This window comes from Truncatella angustata (genome assembly GCF_020726525.1).
Source record: "Truncatella angustata strain MPI-SDFR-AT-0073 chromosome Unknown BKA67scaffold_3, whole genome shotgun sequence".
Taxonomy (NCBI): domain Eukaryota; kingdom Fungi; phylum Ascomycota; class Sordariomycetes; order Amphisphaeriales; family Sporocadaceae; genus Truncatella; species Truncatella angustata.
Genome location: NW_025763383.1, coordinates 3,340,030 through 3,358,229, shown reverse-complemented (window position 1 = coordinate 3,358,229; position 18,200 = coordinate 3,340,030). Strand labels below are relative to the sequence as shown.

At 47.0% G+C, this 18,200-nt stretch overlaps 5 protein-coding genes across 5 annotated transcripts; 3 read left to right on the top strand and 2 right to left on the bottom strand.

Annotated features, from left to right (window-relative positions):
- Positions 1-389: 389 nt before the first annotated feature.
- Positions 390-2,400, bottom strand: BKA67DRAFT_252465 (cytochrome P450). Its single transcript, XM_046095754.1, has 5 exons — positions 1,936-2,400; positions 1,782-1,884; positions 1,648-1,716; positions 999-1,586; positions 390-945 (listed from the first exon to the last, which is right to left on the bottom strand). Exons 1-5 carry the CDS (start codon positions 2,284-2,286, stop codon positions 515-517), a joined length of 1,542 nt encoding a protein of 513 aa, XP_045960207.1. The 5' UTR covers positions 2,287-2,400; the 3' UTR covers positions 390-514.
- Positions 2,401-3,091: 691 nt separating this feature from the next.
- Positions 3,092-4,734, top strand: BKA67DRAFT_562233 (alpha-galactosidase). Its single transcript, XM_046102585.1, has one exon. The coding sequence runs from the start codon at positions 3,152-3,154 to the stop codon at positions 4,454-4,456; it is 1,305 nt and encodes a 434-aa protein (XP_045960206.1). The 5' UTR covers positions 3,092-3,151; the 3' UTR covers positions 4,457-4,734.
- Positions 4,735-5,491: 757 nt separating this feature from the next.
- Positions 5,492-7,561, top strand: BKA67DRAFT_622298 (putative cytochrome P450 monooxygenase). Its single transcript, XM_046105495.1, has 4 exons — positions 5,492-5,789; positions 5,861-6,655; positions 6,722-7,203; positions 7,266-7,561. Exons 1-4 carry the CDS (start codon positions 5,730-5,732, stop codon positions 7,465-7,467), a joined length of 1,539 nt encoding a protein of 512 aa, XP_045960205.1. The 5' UTR covers positions 5,492-5,729; the 3' UTR covers positions 7,468-7,561.
- Positions 7,562-10,042: 2,481 nt separating this feature from the next.
- On the bottom strand, positions 10,043-11,975 carry BKA67DRAFT_562231 (uncharacterized protein). Its single transcript, XM_046102584.1, has 3 exons — positions 11,727-11,975; positions 11,247-11,610; positions 10,043-11,191 (listed from the first exon to the last, which is right to left on the bottom strand). The coding sequence occupies exons 2-3, from the start codon at positions 11,607-11,609 to the stop codon at positions 10,532-10,534; spliced, it is 1,023 nt and encodes a 340-aa protein (XP_045960204.1). The 5' UTR covers position 11,610; positions 11,727-11,975; the 3' UTR covers positions 10,043-10,531.
- Positions 11,976-14,493: 2,518 nt separating this feature from the next.
- Positions 14,494-16,510, top strand: BKA67DRAFT_592062 (catalase-like domain-containing protein; the record flags this gene model as incomplete). Its single annotated transcript, XM_046104798.1, has 5 exons — positions 14,494-14,759; positions 14,814-14,870; positions 14,932-14,969; positions 15,019-15,089; positions 15,143-16,510. 5 exons carry the CDS (start codon positions 14,494-14,496, stop codon positions 16,508-16,510), a joined length of 1,800 nt encoding a protein of 599 aa, XP_045960203.1.
- Positions 16,511-18,200: the final 1,690 nt, after the last annotated feature.

Genomic DNA, 18,200 nt, shown 5'->3' with positions numbered 1-18,200 from the left:
GGAACATGTTGCGCACGGTATGGAATTCGATAATTTGAAGATAATGAACCGTGGTGGAAACCAAATCAGAACACAATGTTTTTAAGATTCACTAATTACATCGGAAAGGGGCTGTGCTACCTTTACCTAAGACAATGGCGCGATGATCTTTGTTGACGGCAACTCACGATGGATGAAAGAATTTTGAGAAAGGCCCCGCATTTGTTGGCGATTTGATGGTGGAGATTAGATGACTAGGCTCTCTAAAAACTGGAAGGGCGATTAGTGTCATCTTGCTCAAACTTATGGCTTTAAGAGCTTCGGGTTTATTAGTCAGGAATAACCTTTCAGCTCTTTCTTAGATAGGATAATACTCTAGACTAGTATACAAAACTTTGAATCACCGATGAGCCCGTCTTAGCTTCTTATGTGGTTCCTCCGGCCTGAGCTGGGCGACGAGGTCGTAGTCCAAGTCCTTTTCATGTATACAGTTGTCTTCACTACTAGGGCTAGAGGCACCAGAGCGTTCATCCCTTTACAGATTGTCAATAATCATTTCTTCCTCTCGTCTGCGGATCTCGAGCCTTGTCTTGGGATCCGCAATCAAATTGAAACCATGGACGATGATCTCTGGCTCTTCACCTTTGATCAACCTCCAGTCGTACTTCAAGAGAATATGACACAATATGATCTTAATCTCGTTGGAGGCAAAGAAGCGGCCGGGGCACGCATGCTCACCGTGTCCGAAACCAAGATGGTCCTGGCTGGTCGAGACAAACTGTGAAGTATTTTCTCTGCCCTTTTCCTCTCGAAGTTTGTAAAAACGATATCCGTCAAACCTTTCGGGCTCATGGTAGACCTTAGGGTCCCAGTGGCGTGTTGAGGCAACGGCTAGCAGAGTGCCGCGAGGAAGCTTCATGCCGTCCGCAAGCGTAACATCCTTCAAAGCTAGTCGTTGGAGAGACGCTAATTCATGGCATGTTAGTTTGTTACCTGTATGAGGGATAGATTTTACGTACTATCGTTGATCGGCCTCAGTCTCTGAACTTCTTTCAAGACACTATCCATTAACTTAAGATTATACAGGGATTGCTTCCTCCATCCTTGCTCTCCAAGAACTTTGATAGCTTCTTGCCGCAGAGGCTCAATGTACTCGGGATGCTGGGCAAGGTCAAACATGACTTGAGTAAGCAAATCGGCGGTTGTGTGAATGGCAACAAAAGATAAGGTCAGCTGCACATGAACAGGATTATACCTGCGGCTGTTGGCGACCTGATCGAACCACTCGATGGAATCCGTATACTCGGGCGATTCTCCGACAGCCTTAAGCGCCTGACGCTTCTGGAGTACGTCTCCCATCACTCTTTCAGCTTCGTGGACCAGACCGATCAGTGCGCGGCCATGCGGGAGAATTCGAATGACAACTGGCCGTAAGAACGCCGGCCAACGCTTTAGTTCGAGTGCCGCCTTCGTTATATGGTGGGTATATGTGGTAGTGATGCGAAGCCAATCTGGATCGCGACAGAGCTCGTCGCCGAGGAATAGGCGGGAAGATACGCGGGCTACAGCCTGGAGGAGAACCGAATGTAAAGGGATAGCATGCCATTCTGCGTAAAAGCTTAGCTCCCTGCTTCACTTGGTAGGTTATCATTTCCATATTGGACCTACCTTTCTTGTTGGTGAAATAATGCTCGAGAGTCATAGACGTCTCAACAGAGAGCGGTGCCGATACGAAATCTGTAGGCATTATGGTGGTCAGCATATAAAAGATGCCTACATCGCAATACAGGTTTTAAGCATACTCAGTGCTGGTGTGATCTTTGCTTTGACGACGTCCTGAATTATATTCCCCCCGTAGGCCAGCTCGTAGAATGCCTCAAAACCTGGAGCCTTGGCATCGACAATCTGGATAGAATTAGTCTGCGCCTAGCGTAGAAAGTAAAGGAATAAACAAACTTGAGCAATAGCCCGAACGTGACTAAGATTGTCGAGGTTGCGGAGCTCCTGTATATACGAAGGGGGCAATATTACGGTAGGACCATGATCAGTAAGGATTCTGAACGGCCTGCCACCAAACTTGTCGAGGCCCTCACGGAGTAGTTGACGGCCTCTGAGAACGAAATTCTTCTTCGAGCGCACGTCGGAGAACTCAAATGGGCCCCGGTCATTCAATGTAGGATATAAAGCTCTTGTTGGATCATTCCGGTAAAAGAAAACGACAAGAAATATGAAAGTGGGAAGGCAGAAAACGGCTAAAGCCCGGAAAAGCGAACTGCCAACCAGGAGAGTCTCTATGAAAGAAGCCATCGCAAGCTAAAATATTGTAGTATGATGAAAAATGAATACGCTGTCTCGAGTTTTGGATGCACCTTTTGATTCAAAAACTAGTGAGCCGGACATTCGTGAGACCACAACGTGAAGCGAAATAAATGTTTGATACCGGATGATGCTATCCCGGGACCACGAATAAATCGAGACACATAGATATGCAAATAATGCGCTGCGAAGTCGCCCACCAACTTGTAAGTCATAACTTTATCGGGAAAGAGAGCTACCGATATCACAGTGCATAACTGTATAGGCAGCGGCCCTGCGGCAGCACAAAATGCGCTTCACGCTAAGGGAAACCGACCCAACCCGCAACATCATGCACAGAGCTATGCCTAGCATTGTTACCATAATCGACCAGAGTTCGCTGCTATCTGAACCTCTTCCCACACGCTGTGATCGCGAAGTCGATTCATTGATCGAGTCCATCGATTGACGGGAGTCTTCTGGGCAAGGGTCGGATCAGTATCTATCAGAACTTTGTCGGGGTGAGTTGACCAAACACGAGTGGAACACAGATTATTGAACATGGTTGTAAGATATAACGTGTACTCCTTGACTTCACGGAACACCAGCCTGGGTAGTGAACTCGGCACAAATCATGGGATTAGGATTTGACCGGTAATTGTTGGTGGAGCAGAAAAGGCGCGTCACGTCAATATTAGTTTTCATTTTTAGCGTGGCCCAGTTATGTTAATGAGTTATGTAGAGCTAGCGGAAATCTCAATCGGGATACGCGGAGCATGAGCGCCCGCTTTCTGGTATATCTGAAGATTTTGTCGCCAGATCATGGAGAAACTCGTCGAAATTTCCACATTTCGATTTTCGGCAGCTAAAATCCACGATGCAAACTTACTATTTCAAGTTAGCTTTTCTGTTTAGAACAGCACAAGCTCTGGATAATGGAGTTGGAAGACTTCCAAAAATGGGCTACGATACCTTTAACGCCTTTGGTTGCGATTACAATCAGGATATTGTCCTTCAGCAGGCCGAGGCCATGGTTAAACTTGGCTTGGTAGATGCCGGGTACAACTCCATCATCTTAGACGATTGCTACACATTGAAGGCCCGAAGCACGGATGGATCTCTCGTCGCTGACCCAGACAAGTGGCCGGATGGCTTGAAGAACTTCACAGTAACTATCAACTCAATGAATATCAGTGCCTCTGCATACTCGGATAACGGCTATCAGACCTGTGCCGGTTATCCTGGATCTTATGGGCACGAGTTGCAAGACCTGATCACCTGGCAAGAGTGGGGTTTCGATTATCTCAAGTACGACAATTGCTACATTCCCTTTGACAACGTCACCCAGCAAAATCTGTTCGGACGCTATCAATTAATGGCAGACGCAGTTGCCCAAGTAGCAGCCTCTACGGGACGGCCGCCATTCCAGTATTCTCTGTGTGAATGGGGATGGCAACAGGTCTTTGTGTGGGGACCCAAAATCTCCCAATCATGGCGAATCAATGGTGACATCAAACCCTGGTGGTCCTCAATAACAAGTATTATCAATCAGGCTTCTTTTAGTTGGTGGGCCTCAGACTTCTATGGCCACAATGATATGGACATCCTGGAAGTTGGGAATACTGGGACAGGCACGCCTGTTGGTAATCTAACGTACGACGAAGCAAAGACTCATTTCACTGCTTGGGCCTTATTGAAGTCACCACTTATTATTGGAACTGACCTATCGCATGTTAGTAGTCAAACGGTCGACATTCTGATAAACAAAGATTTGATCAGGATTAATCAGGATCCTAATGTTGGCCAATCTATCTCGCCTTTCCGTTGGGGATTGAACCCCGATTACACATCAGATTCTGACCATCCTGCGCAATTCTGGTCTGGTAACTCCACCTATGGTGTCGTGATTATGCTCCTCAATACTCTCGACACTACACAGGATATGTCATTCAATCTGACGGAATCGTGGGCACTACGTGCAGGGAGGCAATACAGGGTTTACGATATGTGGAGCCACGCTGATGTCGGGATCGCTGTTCGCAACTGGACAGCCACCGTTCCAAGACACGGTGTTGCGGCCCTCCTCTTGAATGATGATGGACCGGAGCCTGAAGTTTCGTTTCCGCACTGCGGATTCTACTACCAATGTTCCTTCCCTAATGGCACCTACTCTTCAAATTGAGATCTGATTTGAGTTCCTTTGGGTGCTATGAGAAGTAATTTGGATAAATCGAAATCATCTTGACGAAGACCCTCTATCGTATTGAACACAAAATCACGTTCTGAAAACAATATGACATCGGCTCTCACGAGCTGCTTATTGAAGGACTGGCTCCCTATTGCAATGCTACTCTTCAAAAACATGGGTAATTTTCCAGCCTCCTTGAGAAATGTTTGCCAATGTTCTTGTTGAGGAATAGACTAAACGGTTGATTAGCCATTCTATTCCTAAAAAGACGTAGCTTGGAACTGTTTTCAAGGCTCCTACTAACTTCCTTCTTTTGCTGTCAATAATCCTTGTCTACAGGGCTTTTGACATAAAACATGGCAACGTACTCTTCATGCTTTTCATTATTACAGATACTCGTGTTTTCACTGTACGCCTACCTCTACGATTCTTTGAAATTCCTGGATGCTGTTTAAATCAGTAGTTCTATTGTTATTTCATACTTGTAAGGTTTTCAATGATGATTAGAAAAATATTCACTATTATCACATGTAGATCCGACTAGGCGCCACAAGCCCTGTTCCTGGTCGTTCGAATGGCTTGGCGCAACACGATATAACACGGTAGACACGCTCCTAGTTATTCCTAACGCTAAATAAGCTATACAATATCAAGGCAGGTGATATAGACCTGATAAACGACGTCAAGGATGACCCGCACACTGGATACAATGGTATATCAATTACTCGACAGTCGAGAAACGCTAAAAGTGCTACCACTCCCGAGAATACGATTCTGCTCAGAGGAACATGTCGGAGTTGATTGTACCCAGCTTAATTTCGGAGTGTCGGGCGCGGAGTCGATTCAGCGAGATAGACGTGTTGTTATTGTTGCGGTGGTGTTCAGCGTTCGAAGCCGTGTGTGTTAGCCCTATTTGGTTTAGGGGCTTGGAGGTAATAGAGCGAGTAGCACAAGTTCTTACACCTACTGTACTAAGGTTAAGACCTCCGGGACTGGCTGCTGCCGGCTAGCGCTAGATGCAAAGCAGGCCGAAACAAAAGTCGAAAGTTCAATTTATGCATATTATGCTAGACATTATCGGCATCAGCAAAGTCCGCTCATACTCCTCGCTGTGCTTGATTTGACTTTTCTGTATTTAACCTCCCGTCATCGCCATCGCTCTTAAGTCAAAGACAAGATGCCAACCTTCGTCACTGCGCATACCAGTGTATGTTTGCAATTACTATAGTAGTTTGTCCAGACATCAACTTTGCTCGATAGTCCCGAAATGGCGCCTCCTATAGCAAACAGTCACATAACTGACGTTGCTCTCGTGGCTGCGTTTCTGGTAAGTCACCCTCAACCTTGATAGTGAGCCTACTTATACCTGGCGTCAATAATGACATTTCTTTTCTGAAGGCCCTCATGTATTGTCTTTACAAGAGCATCTACAACCTCGTATTCCATCCTCTTCGATCGTTCCCGGGTCCAATAGCTCACCGTGTCTCTCCTGTCCCGCACGCCCTTAGTCTCATGAGTGGTCAACAACCCAGGTACATCGCGGATCTCCACCGCAAGTATGGTCCAGTCGTGCGTATCAGGCCGAACGAGCTCGCCTTTTCCGACCCGCAGGCATGGAAGGACATCTATGGGCATCGATCTGCGGGACAGGAAGAATTCATCAAAGATCCAGCATTCTACCGTATGCTAGATGACGTACCGGTATCCATCATCAACACGCCAAGCCGCGCAGCTCACGGTCTTATCCGGCGGCAACTGGCGCACGGCTTTAGTGACCGCAGCATGCGTGAACAAGAGCCCATCATCGGCTCATACGTCGATCTTTTGATCAAGAGGTTACACGAGAATTCCGCCGGGGGTAAAATGCCTGTAAATCTACGGGAATGGTATAACTGGGCGACTTTCGATATTATCGGAGACTTGGGATTTGGCAGCTCGTTTGGTTGCCTTGCAGATGCCAATTATCACCCTTGGGTCAAGATGGTTAACACCCAGTTCAAGGTTGGTAGTTTGCTACGGTCGTTTGCAATAGTCGATATGAAATTTGTGGTGCAATGGATCCTGAAGAGTGGGGTCTTCAAGAGCCGTGACAAGCATCAGGCGTTGACGCTGGCCAAGGTCCAGCAGAGGATGGAACTTGGTGCTGAACGGCCAGACCTTATTGAAGGCTTACTTAAAAAGAAGAACGAATTGGTAAATTCACTTTCATCTATCGATATTGACAAGCATGATGAGGAATAAGTGCTGACAATAAACCAGGAGTTGACTGTCCCACAGCTCGCGAGTAATGCTGCTGTCTTAATTGTAGCTGGATCCGAGACCACGGCTACACTCCTCAGCGGTGCTACATTCCTCTTGGCTACGCACCCAGAAGTTCTCAAGAAGCTCGAAATGGAAGTCAGGTCTGCCTTCAAGGACGAGAGCGAGATCACCCTAACCTCTGTCAGTAGCCTGCACTACATGCTTGCGTGCCTGAACGAGTCACTGCGTTGCTACCCCCCAGTGGCAACTGGCATGCCTCGATGTGTTCCAAGAGGCGGCGCCAGGGTGGCGGGCCGCTTCATCCCAGAAGGTGTGACGACTGCAGTGTGGCAGTGGGCTATCAATCACGAACCGTCCTGTTGGACAGACCCATATGGCTTTCACCCTGAGAGATTCTTGGGAGATCCTAAATTCAGCAATGATAATTTGGATGCGATGCAACCATTTAGTACTGGACCTCGCAATTGTATTGGTAAAAAGTAGGTCCTCTTTAACGATCCAAATTGCATATAACGACATATTTGCTAATTAGACTGTTAAGCTTAGCATATGCGGAGATGCGACTCATCTTGGCTAGGATCATCTTCAGCTTTGATATAAAGCTTGCAGATGATAGTCGTGGATGGCTGGATAGCCAGAAGGCTTTTACGTTATGGGACAAACCAAACTTGAATGTCTATCTAACACCGGTGACAGGGCAAATTTGCTTACAAGGCGCCGAAGTATTTAAAGCCGTGTCGTGAATGGCTACGCCGCATATCAACGGAGTGATTCATTGTATAGGCAGCTGGAATACATAAGATACTCTATCGGACCCTACAAAAGATTTTATGCTATTAGTATTGAGTTCTTCTGCTAGAGCATAAAGAATCCATTCCGTGAATTTCTGTGATATTACTTTGCCGTAATAGCTATTGTTTTATCACATCGCTGCAAAACGGGTTACGTTATAGTTACAAGCCATGACCAGCGGACTTAGCCTTGTGTGGGTAAGGGAGCCTAGGTCGGCCAATCAGTACAACCCAAGCCGAAAGATTGGGGGAAACGTATGTAAACAACAGTCTGAAAGTGTGCCTGCCACAACAAGAGCATGATTTTTTTCACCATAAAACATTCCTAGCTATCACGAGAACTACTTGCTTAATTGAGGAATATAATTCATGACCTTGGATACCCGGCTCTGGATCAGCTAGAATTGAAAATGACAGTATGAACGCTAACTCAATATGGAAGTTAACTTTATCGTGACAAGCTTAATACCAAGGGTAGTAATATAAACTGCCAAGAGTATAAACTTGATGGGTTTATCCTAGCAGAGTAGACCAGGCCATAGAACAAGTCTATAGAGATAGACTTTGTATAGTGTTAAGCAATTGATTAACAAGGTCCCCGGGTAGTACTGTAACGCTACAAGAACTTGCGTGTTTAGTCCACGACACGGATTATAGTACCTTAAACCCCAAAATAACTCGGATCCATTTTAAGGGTAGTGCTAAGTTAATTGATGCTATTCTTGAATACACTCAGAGCGTCAGCCTTCAGCATCCTCAGTTAGTGCCCCTCATTTTTAAATAGGGTGCCGTGGCGGTTTTTGGTGGTATTGATGTTGTCCAAAAGCCTATTGTGCAACAAAGGAACGGTGAACCATAACAAGGAGACAATAAGGTTTGACTGGCTGCATTGCATCTAGTGCTGTACCTACATTAAGGCGCCAATTCTTTTCTCCGGGGCGTGCCCAACGTCGCATCATGCATGTAGTTCAATAAACTAGTCCCAAATCTTTGTTACCCAATATTGTAGAGCGCTCATTCAGATTGACTCTATTTAACCCAGATAGTACAACCTCAGGATCTTCCGATGCACAAACTTTTCGTCACTACTACGCGATCATCTGTAGCTTTGCATCCAAACATGACAGACGCTTTGAGTGTTGAAATCCCGTTGTCAGCTATTCATCACATCAGTGTTCAATCCCTAGAAAGATTATATTCACGGTCCAGAATCACAAAGGACACAGCAAAATATTGAATATCTCAAGCTTGACGAAGCTAGTCGCTGTCATTGAGACGACGATCTCAATACACTGTTCGTTGTTGTGCCCAAATCTGCCAGGAATTCAGACTGCGATGGAAGAATTCAATGGTAAATCAAACTCAGGGTTCCCAGATTGGGCAATAACTATAGGAGCATATTGCCACTGTAAAATAATGTTCGAATGTGTGCAATAAGGCTGCGAAACAAGCATTTATTACAGACTTCCCTGCCTTTGAAGAGGCATATTATCTCATCTTGAATCTTTGCTGCTGTATTGAATTCATTGCTGATCCTATGACCCCTCCCCCCTTTTGCATGCCCAATGAAATTTGATCGCTCGTTGCTGGTGACCCTGATAACATCATTCTCCTCCTTTGACTTTGTCTTCTTCCTCTTTCCATGCTCGAGTGGGCTTGTCCAGCTGCCGGTAAGTACAAAACTTGCCTAGGATGCGGCTTAGACTCCAAAGAACATCATCGGTCCAACGCTTGATGTCACAGTTGTGCTCTTTGTAAACGAAAACATTTCCGTTTGTGATCAAGCTTGCCCTCTCACGATCCTGAGGTGTCCATGGGAAAGCTTGCCGGAGTCTCTGAGACAGTATTGCTAGGACTATATTTTGTATTTCTATCGAGAGTAGCAATACGCCTCAACGGATTTAGACCAAATTACCATCATGACGAAGCTTGCTCAGTGATTCGGAAGTGGAGGGTATGCTAGTTGTCGCGCCCCTTTTTGAATGAGGCACGGAAAGCGTCCAGCCCTTTTACTGATAGGATTATTTCGAATTGTGTCTTATTGTGCACGATACGCCATCACCGATACGCTGCTCTTGAGAGATGAAGGATGCATGGTAGGGACGGGCTAAGTTAGTGTTTCCGCGTGTTGATGGTATATGATTCGTGCAAACGAGCTACGTCGGCGGGTTCCCAGCTGCAAGCACTCGCAGCAGAACACATCAGCAATTATAGTGATGGACGTCTTCGTATCAATAAAGATAGGCTAGTGTCCAAAGGAAGACTATGGAGAAAGAAACGAGCCACCGTACAGTGTGGGAAAGACGGAATCATATCTCCATTGGCGAGTTCGCGCTTGTGGAATACCGAGTACATTCAGAGCCACTCACGTGCCGATCCACGCTGTTGAGTTGTGATTGGGGAGTGGCGGCACAGATTGATCAGTTGGACCACCTGCACCTAAGTATTATAATTGTGGTCCCACTCAATTCCTCTTACCTTCCATTGAATTGACATCTGCTTTAGTGCGTCTCAGCTGCTGCTGACCACCATATTCTGCCTCCGGTCTCTGCGTTCAGTTGAATGTCGCACAAGCAAACTAAACAAATGTCACTTACACTCTTTACAATCATTAGCCTAACTATATACTTTGATCTGACTTGACTCATACTAAATTATTCGATATACTCTTGATAGCTTCATGGTACTTAGCAGATTCTAGTGCCAGTCCCTTATTTTACATAACGACATATTGGAGGTCTGCGAATAATAAGTTCGAGGTTGCGACCGAATGTGTCCGCGGTAGTATACTGCAAAAAGAAGCCCGAGTGAGATATCATCATGTCATTCAAATTTAGACACGACCACCTGCGCTTCCTGTAGGTTTCGAGTAGCCTGGAGAAGCTGCATGGCCAGACATATGTCGAACAAATTTCAGTTACAATCCAGCGCTTTTGAATATTGCACATCCTCTGTGAATGTAATCACAGAAGTCCGTTGCTTTCATAACTTGACATATGACAGCAGTGCCGCCATATCACATGGGAGGGCCGCCGGCAGCTGGGTGACCTCGCTTATCCTTACCCTGCTTCTTGCCTGCACCAGTTGTAGCTTCGCCGGGACCAGCAAAGACATTCTTCACAGCGTCTCCTGTTTTGCTCGCAAAATCTCCCACTTTAGGACTAGACTTATTTCCCACCTTCTTCGAGATGTCTCTCATCTCTCGTACCTTGTTTGCAATATCTCCTACCTTTGAGGAGATAGTCTCCGCACCTTCTTTGGCTTTTGCCGTAGCGTTGGAGGTCAAGTCTGAGACCTGGAAACCAGCCGGGAAACCTTTGTTCGGATCCTCAATCTGATCGCCCTTGCTTTGATGCGAAGCATCATTTGGCCAGCGTCTCAAAAGGTCGCCAATCCTGTCAAGCGGGGCTGACATCAAGCCAACAACGGTCTCGAACGGCGGCTTGTTAGGTGCGTTAGGATGACTGCGAGTTGGTGTCAAATACTTGGTCCTCTCGAACTTGCTGCTTAGCTCGCTCGACTCGGTATTATCGAGTGCTTCCTCAAGCTCAACCAGATCGGAATGCTCTTCTTCCTCGATATGCTGCTTCAAGTTCTTCATCAACTTATCCAAGGTGGGCTGGAAATTGGAGTCACTAGGCTTAAGCTTCTGAAATTCGTAGAGAAGATTCTTGACCTAATCAATGTCAGGCATACATGCCAAATCTTCGTGTGCGATTTAGTGAACTCACAGTCTGATGCTCTTCACGGTCCTTATCCGCCATATCTTTACCATAAGGCAGTCGTTTCTCTAAGGCCGGGTAAACAACAAGCTCCTCACCAATGGAATGGCGGGTGAGCTCCCAAACGAAAGCGTTCTGATAGCGGATCTTCTCGTCATCGTTTTTCCCATTCAGAATACGGTCATGGTAATATTCAAGCTGACGGTGGTCTTCCTTAATTGCTTCGATTATCTTGGAGGAGGCAAATCGTTGGGAGATAACAGCTATACGCTGGAACTGTGGCTGGGGTTTGAGGCTTCTGCTTACACTCTGGGATTGTGTTTGTAGAGTTTGCAAAGCGCTACTAGCTAGACGAATGGCGCGGTAATACATACTACTTAAGTTCTTAGTATTTAAGTAATAAGCGTATCATGTTAAGTAAAGGGTATTAAGATGCGAGATTTAAGTAATAGTTGTCTACAAGCTGGTCGGTATATATCGTGAACTCACCTCTAGGACCTATAGTTGATTCAGTTTCCATCAGCGGTGCCATTTTCAAACCAATGACGATTTCAAGCATCACTCTCCAAGCTATACGTGTACTAATGATAGGTGTTTGCAAACGAAACTACAAGCAGTTACTGAAATGGATAATCACGTCAGCCACCCACTCTAAATGCACCAGCTACGAGCAAATGAAGTCGTAACTGTTGCGTCTTCGATATCATCTCTGGCTAATTGGAGTATATGCGTTAGAACGACCTGGAGATCTAATGGGGTCGGCCTGAATTGACGTTTGGGGAAAGATTCCAGCCTATCACTATGACGTCATTCAGGTGCAATGAGTAACACTGCCGTCATCAATGCCCCGGGGCAAACTCTCCCTCTACGAAAGTAAGTACGTAATAGCGCCATTGTTGATTTTACACAGTAAACACTTCGCCAAAGAAAAATGCCTAAGCTTAAGCATAAAGTCAACATCCAAGCTAGGTTGCAGTGAGTTATACTAACACCGGCGGGCCCATATGCTAGATGCATGCTGTATAATAACTGACTAGTCTCAGTTCCATTGGGTTTTGCCAGGCTTTAAGTTAACAGTGTCATATACTGCGTACGTATTCTGTAAGAAGCTGGTATAACTTAGAGTGCGCCAAAAAATCGGTTCGGTAAGAAGATGAGGGAGATATGGGTTTCGGGACTATTAGAGCAAATCACGCCTCCCAGAGCCATACATCGCAGGGTTATGGAGGTATCAGTGTATGTACAGTATATACATGTCAGACCCGCTCACGTGCTGATCCACGTTGTTGCGGAACCATGCTGGCGCTGCCAAATGAGTTGTAATCAGTATCCAACCTCGAATCCGTCGGAAAACATGCCCGTCCATTACTATTTGACCCATGAGTCTGCGGTACTCCGGTTTGAATATGTTCCCAACAGTTGTTCGATGTCTTCAAATCAAGATAGGTTGGCTGGAAGGACAAGTTTGTTGTCGGCCTCCAAGACGGCCAAAGGGTGCAGACAAGCAGCTCTAGCGCAAGTCGATTATGTGTCCACTCAGAGTGATGGTGGTAATAAAAGAATCGTGGCATTGAATTGCCGATGATGTTCTTCATATATTCAAATGTCAATTATTCAGGCATCATTGCTTTAGACTTTGTGGCGAGTACACGATTGGCCATTGCCGTCACATGGCCGAGGTTCCGAATCAGAGTGACCGTGCAAGGTGTACTTTCAGAGTGAAAAGGCATGTTCCTACAAAGTAGTAGGCTGTGAGCTATTGTTTGGAGGTCTGTGAAGAGGCAATACTCATCGAGATGGAACTTTTCTAGCATGGCATAAACGCCATGCGTTGCCTCACTTTGAATAATGGCTGCTTAGGCTATTTTCGTGGTAGCTGGGGCTCGGGAGGAATCGAAATCAGCTTCATTTTTTATGGTCAATCCATACTGACATTTTCTTATGTTATTGTACTAGTTAGCGTCATTTTAGGAAGGCGTTGCCGTGGGATACAACGTTCTGAAAGACAAAGAGGGGAGAGCTTATTTCTCTTTTACCTAAGCTTGACGATTAAAGCGCGGCATGCCCAGTACACCACTTCATATTAATGGATGGGATCTAGCGAGAAAATTAATCCATCGAGTGCTGGCTTATCATCTTGCCGTATTAACGACTGACCGTACATGGATGGATTTAGGAGATAATGTGATTGAAAGTGCATTGCTTTGATGGGCTCTCGTGAAATAATCAGCAGTCGCCGTTCGGAAAAGAAGTTAGATGTAGGTCAAACACCTTTTCGGTACTTTACAGCTGCAAATATGACCACCCGGTATCCCTTCCGCGCATCACCGTAATGTAAGAGAGCTGGATTGGGAAAAGATCTTACAAGCGTTGTTAACTGCTCCTTTACTGTCAAACCCAGCCACACAATACAACGAATTGCCAGTAAACCTAGTTCTGAGAGGGCATCAAGGGAGATCGATGCTGATGATTAATTAGGTAAACGTTCCACAGTAAAGATAATTCCATTCAAACCGTTGGAAGTTTACAATTTCCATTTGGGTACTTTTGCCGGAGCGTTTACCAGATCTCGGTAATGAATGATTGGTCAATGTTTTCTCTAGACAACGAAGGTATGACATGTCGACATCGTGTAGGGACACACCCTTGATACAGACAGATCAACACTCTACAAGTTCGGCCTATCAGAGGCAATTGTGGACCGGAGAGAACTCTCCGGCCACTAATGCCGCTTAACAACCCTGTCTCTGGGCATTTGCGGGGACTCTTTCCAAAGTTGGTAACGCCGTCTCAATACTAATAAAAGTGGTTAGTAGGCCTTATTGTTCAGGTATGATATGCAGGTATAGGCCATTTCGAACACGTCGTGCCTTACCTCTCCATGGTCGCAATCATAGTGACGGAACCGATACGTGACTAGCTTGTTGCAAATATGGTTCTGACCAATAAAGCCCCTTCTAATTTACACTCAACGCCAAGTCACGGTAAGCAGCCATTGACGATGGGTTCAACTTCATTTACGCCTTTCACGTGCTTGTACAGTCTCACCGGCCTTTTTGAGACCTAGGGTAGGTGAGAGATAGACTTCATGCCGTGTGGCCAACGTCACGACTGTTCGTTGTCAAATTGGAGTCGTACGACTCCTCGCTGCCAAGGCTCTACAACTGTGTATAACTGAATGCCCATTCTATTAGCAAAAGACAAGTCGGGTGTTTCTTCAGTCTACTACAAGCCCATGATCTGAATTGTGTCCGGCATGTCTTTCGCACCTAGCGGCACCGGACCACTTGCGTCCAACAGTAACCAATATTCCATTACTCAGCACCCATTGGAAGCTATCGCCACGGGCATTATGGGTGTTGGACACTCGGAGACTCGTCTACCGAGAACAACTCATATGATGGGTGCGAACGAAGGACCCGCCGATGTAGCTGCCAAGATCTCGGGTGTTATTCAAGGGGGCATTAGAAATGATGATGCTCCCTACTTCACGAACAATGAGGGTATCCCCTGGCCCGACGCGTGAGTTCCTTAAGTCTGACAAGATTTCGAATTGCATCACTAACCTTCTCGCAGCTCTCATAGCAAGACCATTGGTGGTATTCCGGTTGCTAGTGATGTCTACTTGTTCCAGTAAGTTTGCGCTTAGGACTATATCCTACCAACATGAGTAGGCGATCTAATAATTGAGCAGGAAGCAACAAACATTTAACCGTTCCAAGAACTTAGAGCGTATATAAGCCCAGTGTTTCATTGATACCAACCTTCTAACATAGCTCAGGTATGGTCCACCCTTGCGGCAGTGGTGCTTTCGGTTATTTCGAGGTGACCAAGAACGTCTCAGATCTTACGGTAAGTCGTTATCTTCTCAAAAATCTCATTCGCTATGCTGACACCGTCTCTAGAAAGCAAACTTCCTCCAAAAGGTCGGTGAGAAGACACCCGTCTTCACTCGCTTCTCGACGGTAACTCTGGGTAGAGAGTACCCTGACCAAGCACGTAACCCTCGTGGTTTTGCCATCAAGTTTTATACCAAGGAGGGCAACTACGACATCGTCGGTCTCAATTTCCCCGTCTTCTTCTGCCGCGACCCGATCCAGGGGCCCGACGTGATCCGCTCGCAGTGGCGCTCGCACCGCAACTTCCTGCTGGACAACAACTCCCTGTTCGACCTGCTGGCCAACACGCCCGAGGCCAACCACGCGGGCCTCATGTTCTTCTCGGACCACGGCACACCCGTGGGCTGGCGCCACAACAACGGCTACGGCTGCCACACCTTCCGCTGGGTCAACGCCCAGAACGAGTTCGTCTACATCAAGTACCACTTCATGGCCAAGCACGGCACGAAGCAGTTCGCGTACGACGAGGCCATCCGCACCATGGGTGAGGACCCGGACTACTCCAAGCGTGACCTCTGGGACACGATCGAGGCGGGCGAGACGCCCGAGTGGACCGCGTATGTGCAGGTGATGCAGCCGCAGGACGCGTGCCCGCAGACGCTCGGTTTCGACCCATTCGATGTGACCAAAGTGTGGCCGCGGGACCGGTTCCCGATGCAGGAGTTCGGGCGGCTGGTGCTGAACAAGAACCCGGAGAACTTCCACCGGGATGTGGAACAGGCGGCCTTCTCGCCGGGTAGCATGGTGCCCGGGATCGGCGACTCGCCCGACGCGCTGCTGCAGTTCCGCATGTTCTTCTACCGCGATGCACAGTACCACCGCATGGGTAGCACGAACCTGCACCAGATACCGGTCAACTGCCCGTTTATGGCGCAGAGCTACTCGAGCATCAACTTCGACGGCAACATGCGGTCTGACGCCAACCACGCCGGTAACCCGCAGTATAACCCCAACAGCCAGACGTACAAATTCCGGCCGGACACGGCCGAGGCGCCCATGCAGGTCAGCGACAGCATCATGAGCCGCAAGAGCCACTACTGGCACGAGGGCAAGGACAACGACTACGACCAGGCCCGCGAGCTGTGGGCCCGCGTTATGAGCGTTAAGGAGAAGACCAACACCTGCTACAACACGGGCAAGTTCTTGAATCTGTGCAACGTCCCGCTCATCCAGAAGAAGTACCTGGCGCAGATCTATAGGATTGCGCCCGAGTACTCGCAGGGAGTGTACGAGCAGCTGAAGAAGGATTTCGACTTCACCGAGGTTGTCGAGCTCTCGAGGGGTTGCGAGAAGTGGTACAAGGAGGAGAAGTTTTCACCTACGGGTGAGATGTTGACCGGATACGCGCCTCAGGTGCCTGTCTATAATGTATAGGAGGCTCTCCGGAATAGGAGTACCGGAGCTGAAATGTGATGCGGGTATCTTAATTTGAAATTTCTTGCTGCCGAGGAATGATCGCCTATGAATGATCGCGAAATGATATCTCATTGCATTATCTCACATTGTGTTGTGTATGGGCGATAAATTAATCTCTTCACGTACGGTCTGCGCTGTTTTGGTGAAAGGCGTACGGACAACCTCGACAATGACAAGTTCAAGCACTTCCAGCTTATGACTCTTATCAGAGTTAACTGCTACTCATCTCAGTAGAACACCTAGGCTTGAGGGTGAATCGTCGATACCTGGCCTAAAAGCGCCGTACATATGACATGAAAACATTATCACCTAGTGACAGGCCCCGCAATCCTGCACCACGGATTTCGCTGGTGTCGCCTCAACGGTAAGTGGTTCGCAAAAATAGACATGTACCCGGGGATAGATACGACACCTCGCATTACAACGACTTCCGCCCAAAGCCGCTTGATGCTGAAATAACTTGATATAATATCCATCAAGACGTCAACCACAGGGCAAAGGGATACAAAGGAAGCGGAGATTTGAAGTTGGGCAGGAAAATTAATGATCATAGAGGTGGAACTCGACGCGCTACGTGTTCAATGCCGTCATCACGATACACGTACTCAAGGAACGCGATTTAACACGGGAGCGAAATCCTTACAAAGCAAGGGAAACTCACAGCGGTAGGGCGAAATGAGTGAGAGCGTAGGGTCAAGGTGAGGAGAGGTTGGCAATAATCACCATAGATGCGGACTACGGCCTTACAGCGTCACAGAGTGGAGAGCGTCCGTCCAGAATTGATATGTAATGATTTACGAATGTACTGAAGCCACAGCGATTGTTAGCTATGTTTTCCTAGGCGTTTTTGTCCTGTGCACCACCTGTTTTGCACTGACCTAACCGCGTCGACCATATATTTAGGCAGGTGTAACTAAGGTTAATGGTTGCCTGGTGCCACCAGTTGGGTAGATGCCTGAGGTGCACAGTCCACCCTTGATAGATAGCCTTCAGGGATCCCTCAAAATAGCTGAGGAACAACATCACTGAACAACACTCTACTGAGGATCAATACATACTTTTGATCAGTACCATGACCCTACAGAGTAGTGACGCTCATCACGGTGACACTCCACAGCACTGTCCGGCAAGCCAGACCTGTGTCACAAATATGGACACTGCATTGACCCCTCGCCTAGATCGTCAGATCGTCTATCCGCCACAACAGTGCATGGATCTTTGATTAATGTTGATCAGGAGGAAATGGCCGGCTTAGTTACTCTCATGCTTTAACAGATAATCGTATTAGTAGTGTTTGAAGCTAATGAGTACAAAAAAGAGCTCCCATTCTACAGCGAGTTTATATGATTAGGAGACGTTTTATGAGAGGACACTGAATGTATCAAGGGTTTGTTACAAGTTGTGATCAGTAGCTTTCACGTTAGGTGCGATAATGCCCAGGTGAGCCACGCCGTTAAACTTGACACCTGGCCAACCGACACTTACCATCCTAATAAGCAAAACAATTCACTGTCCCTCGAAGAGAAGATCAACTCTAGACAGCGCGAGGTGGTTCATTATAAGGAACAGCTCACGTCCTATGAGGAAGCTATGCGAGCAGGAGAGCAGCTATTGAAAGATGTCTAGTATGTAGGGGACTTGTGCTAGT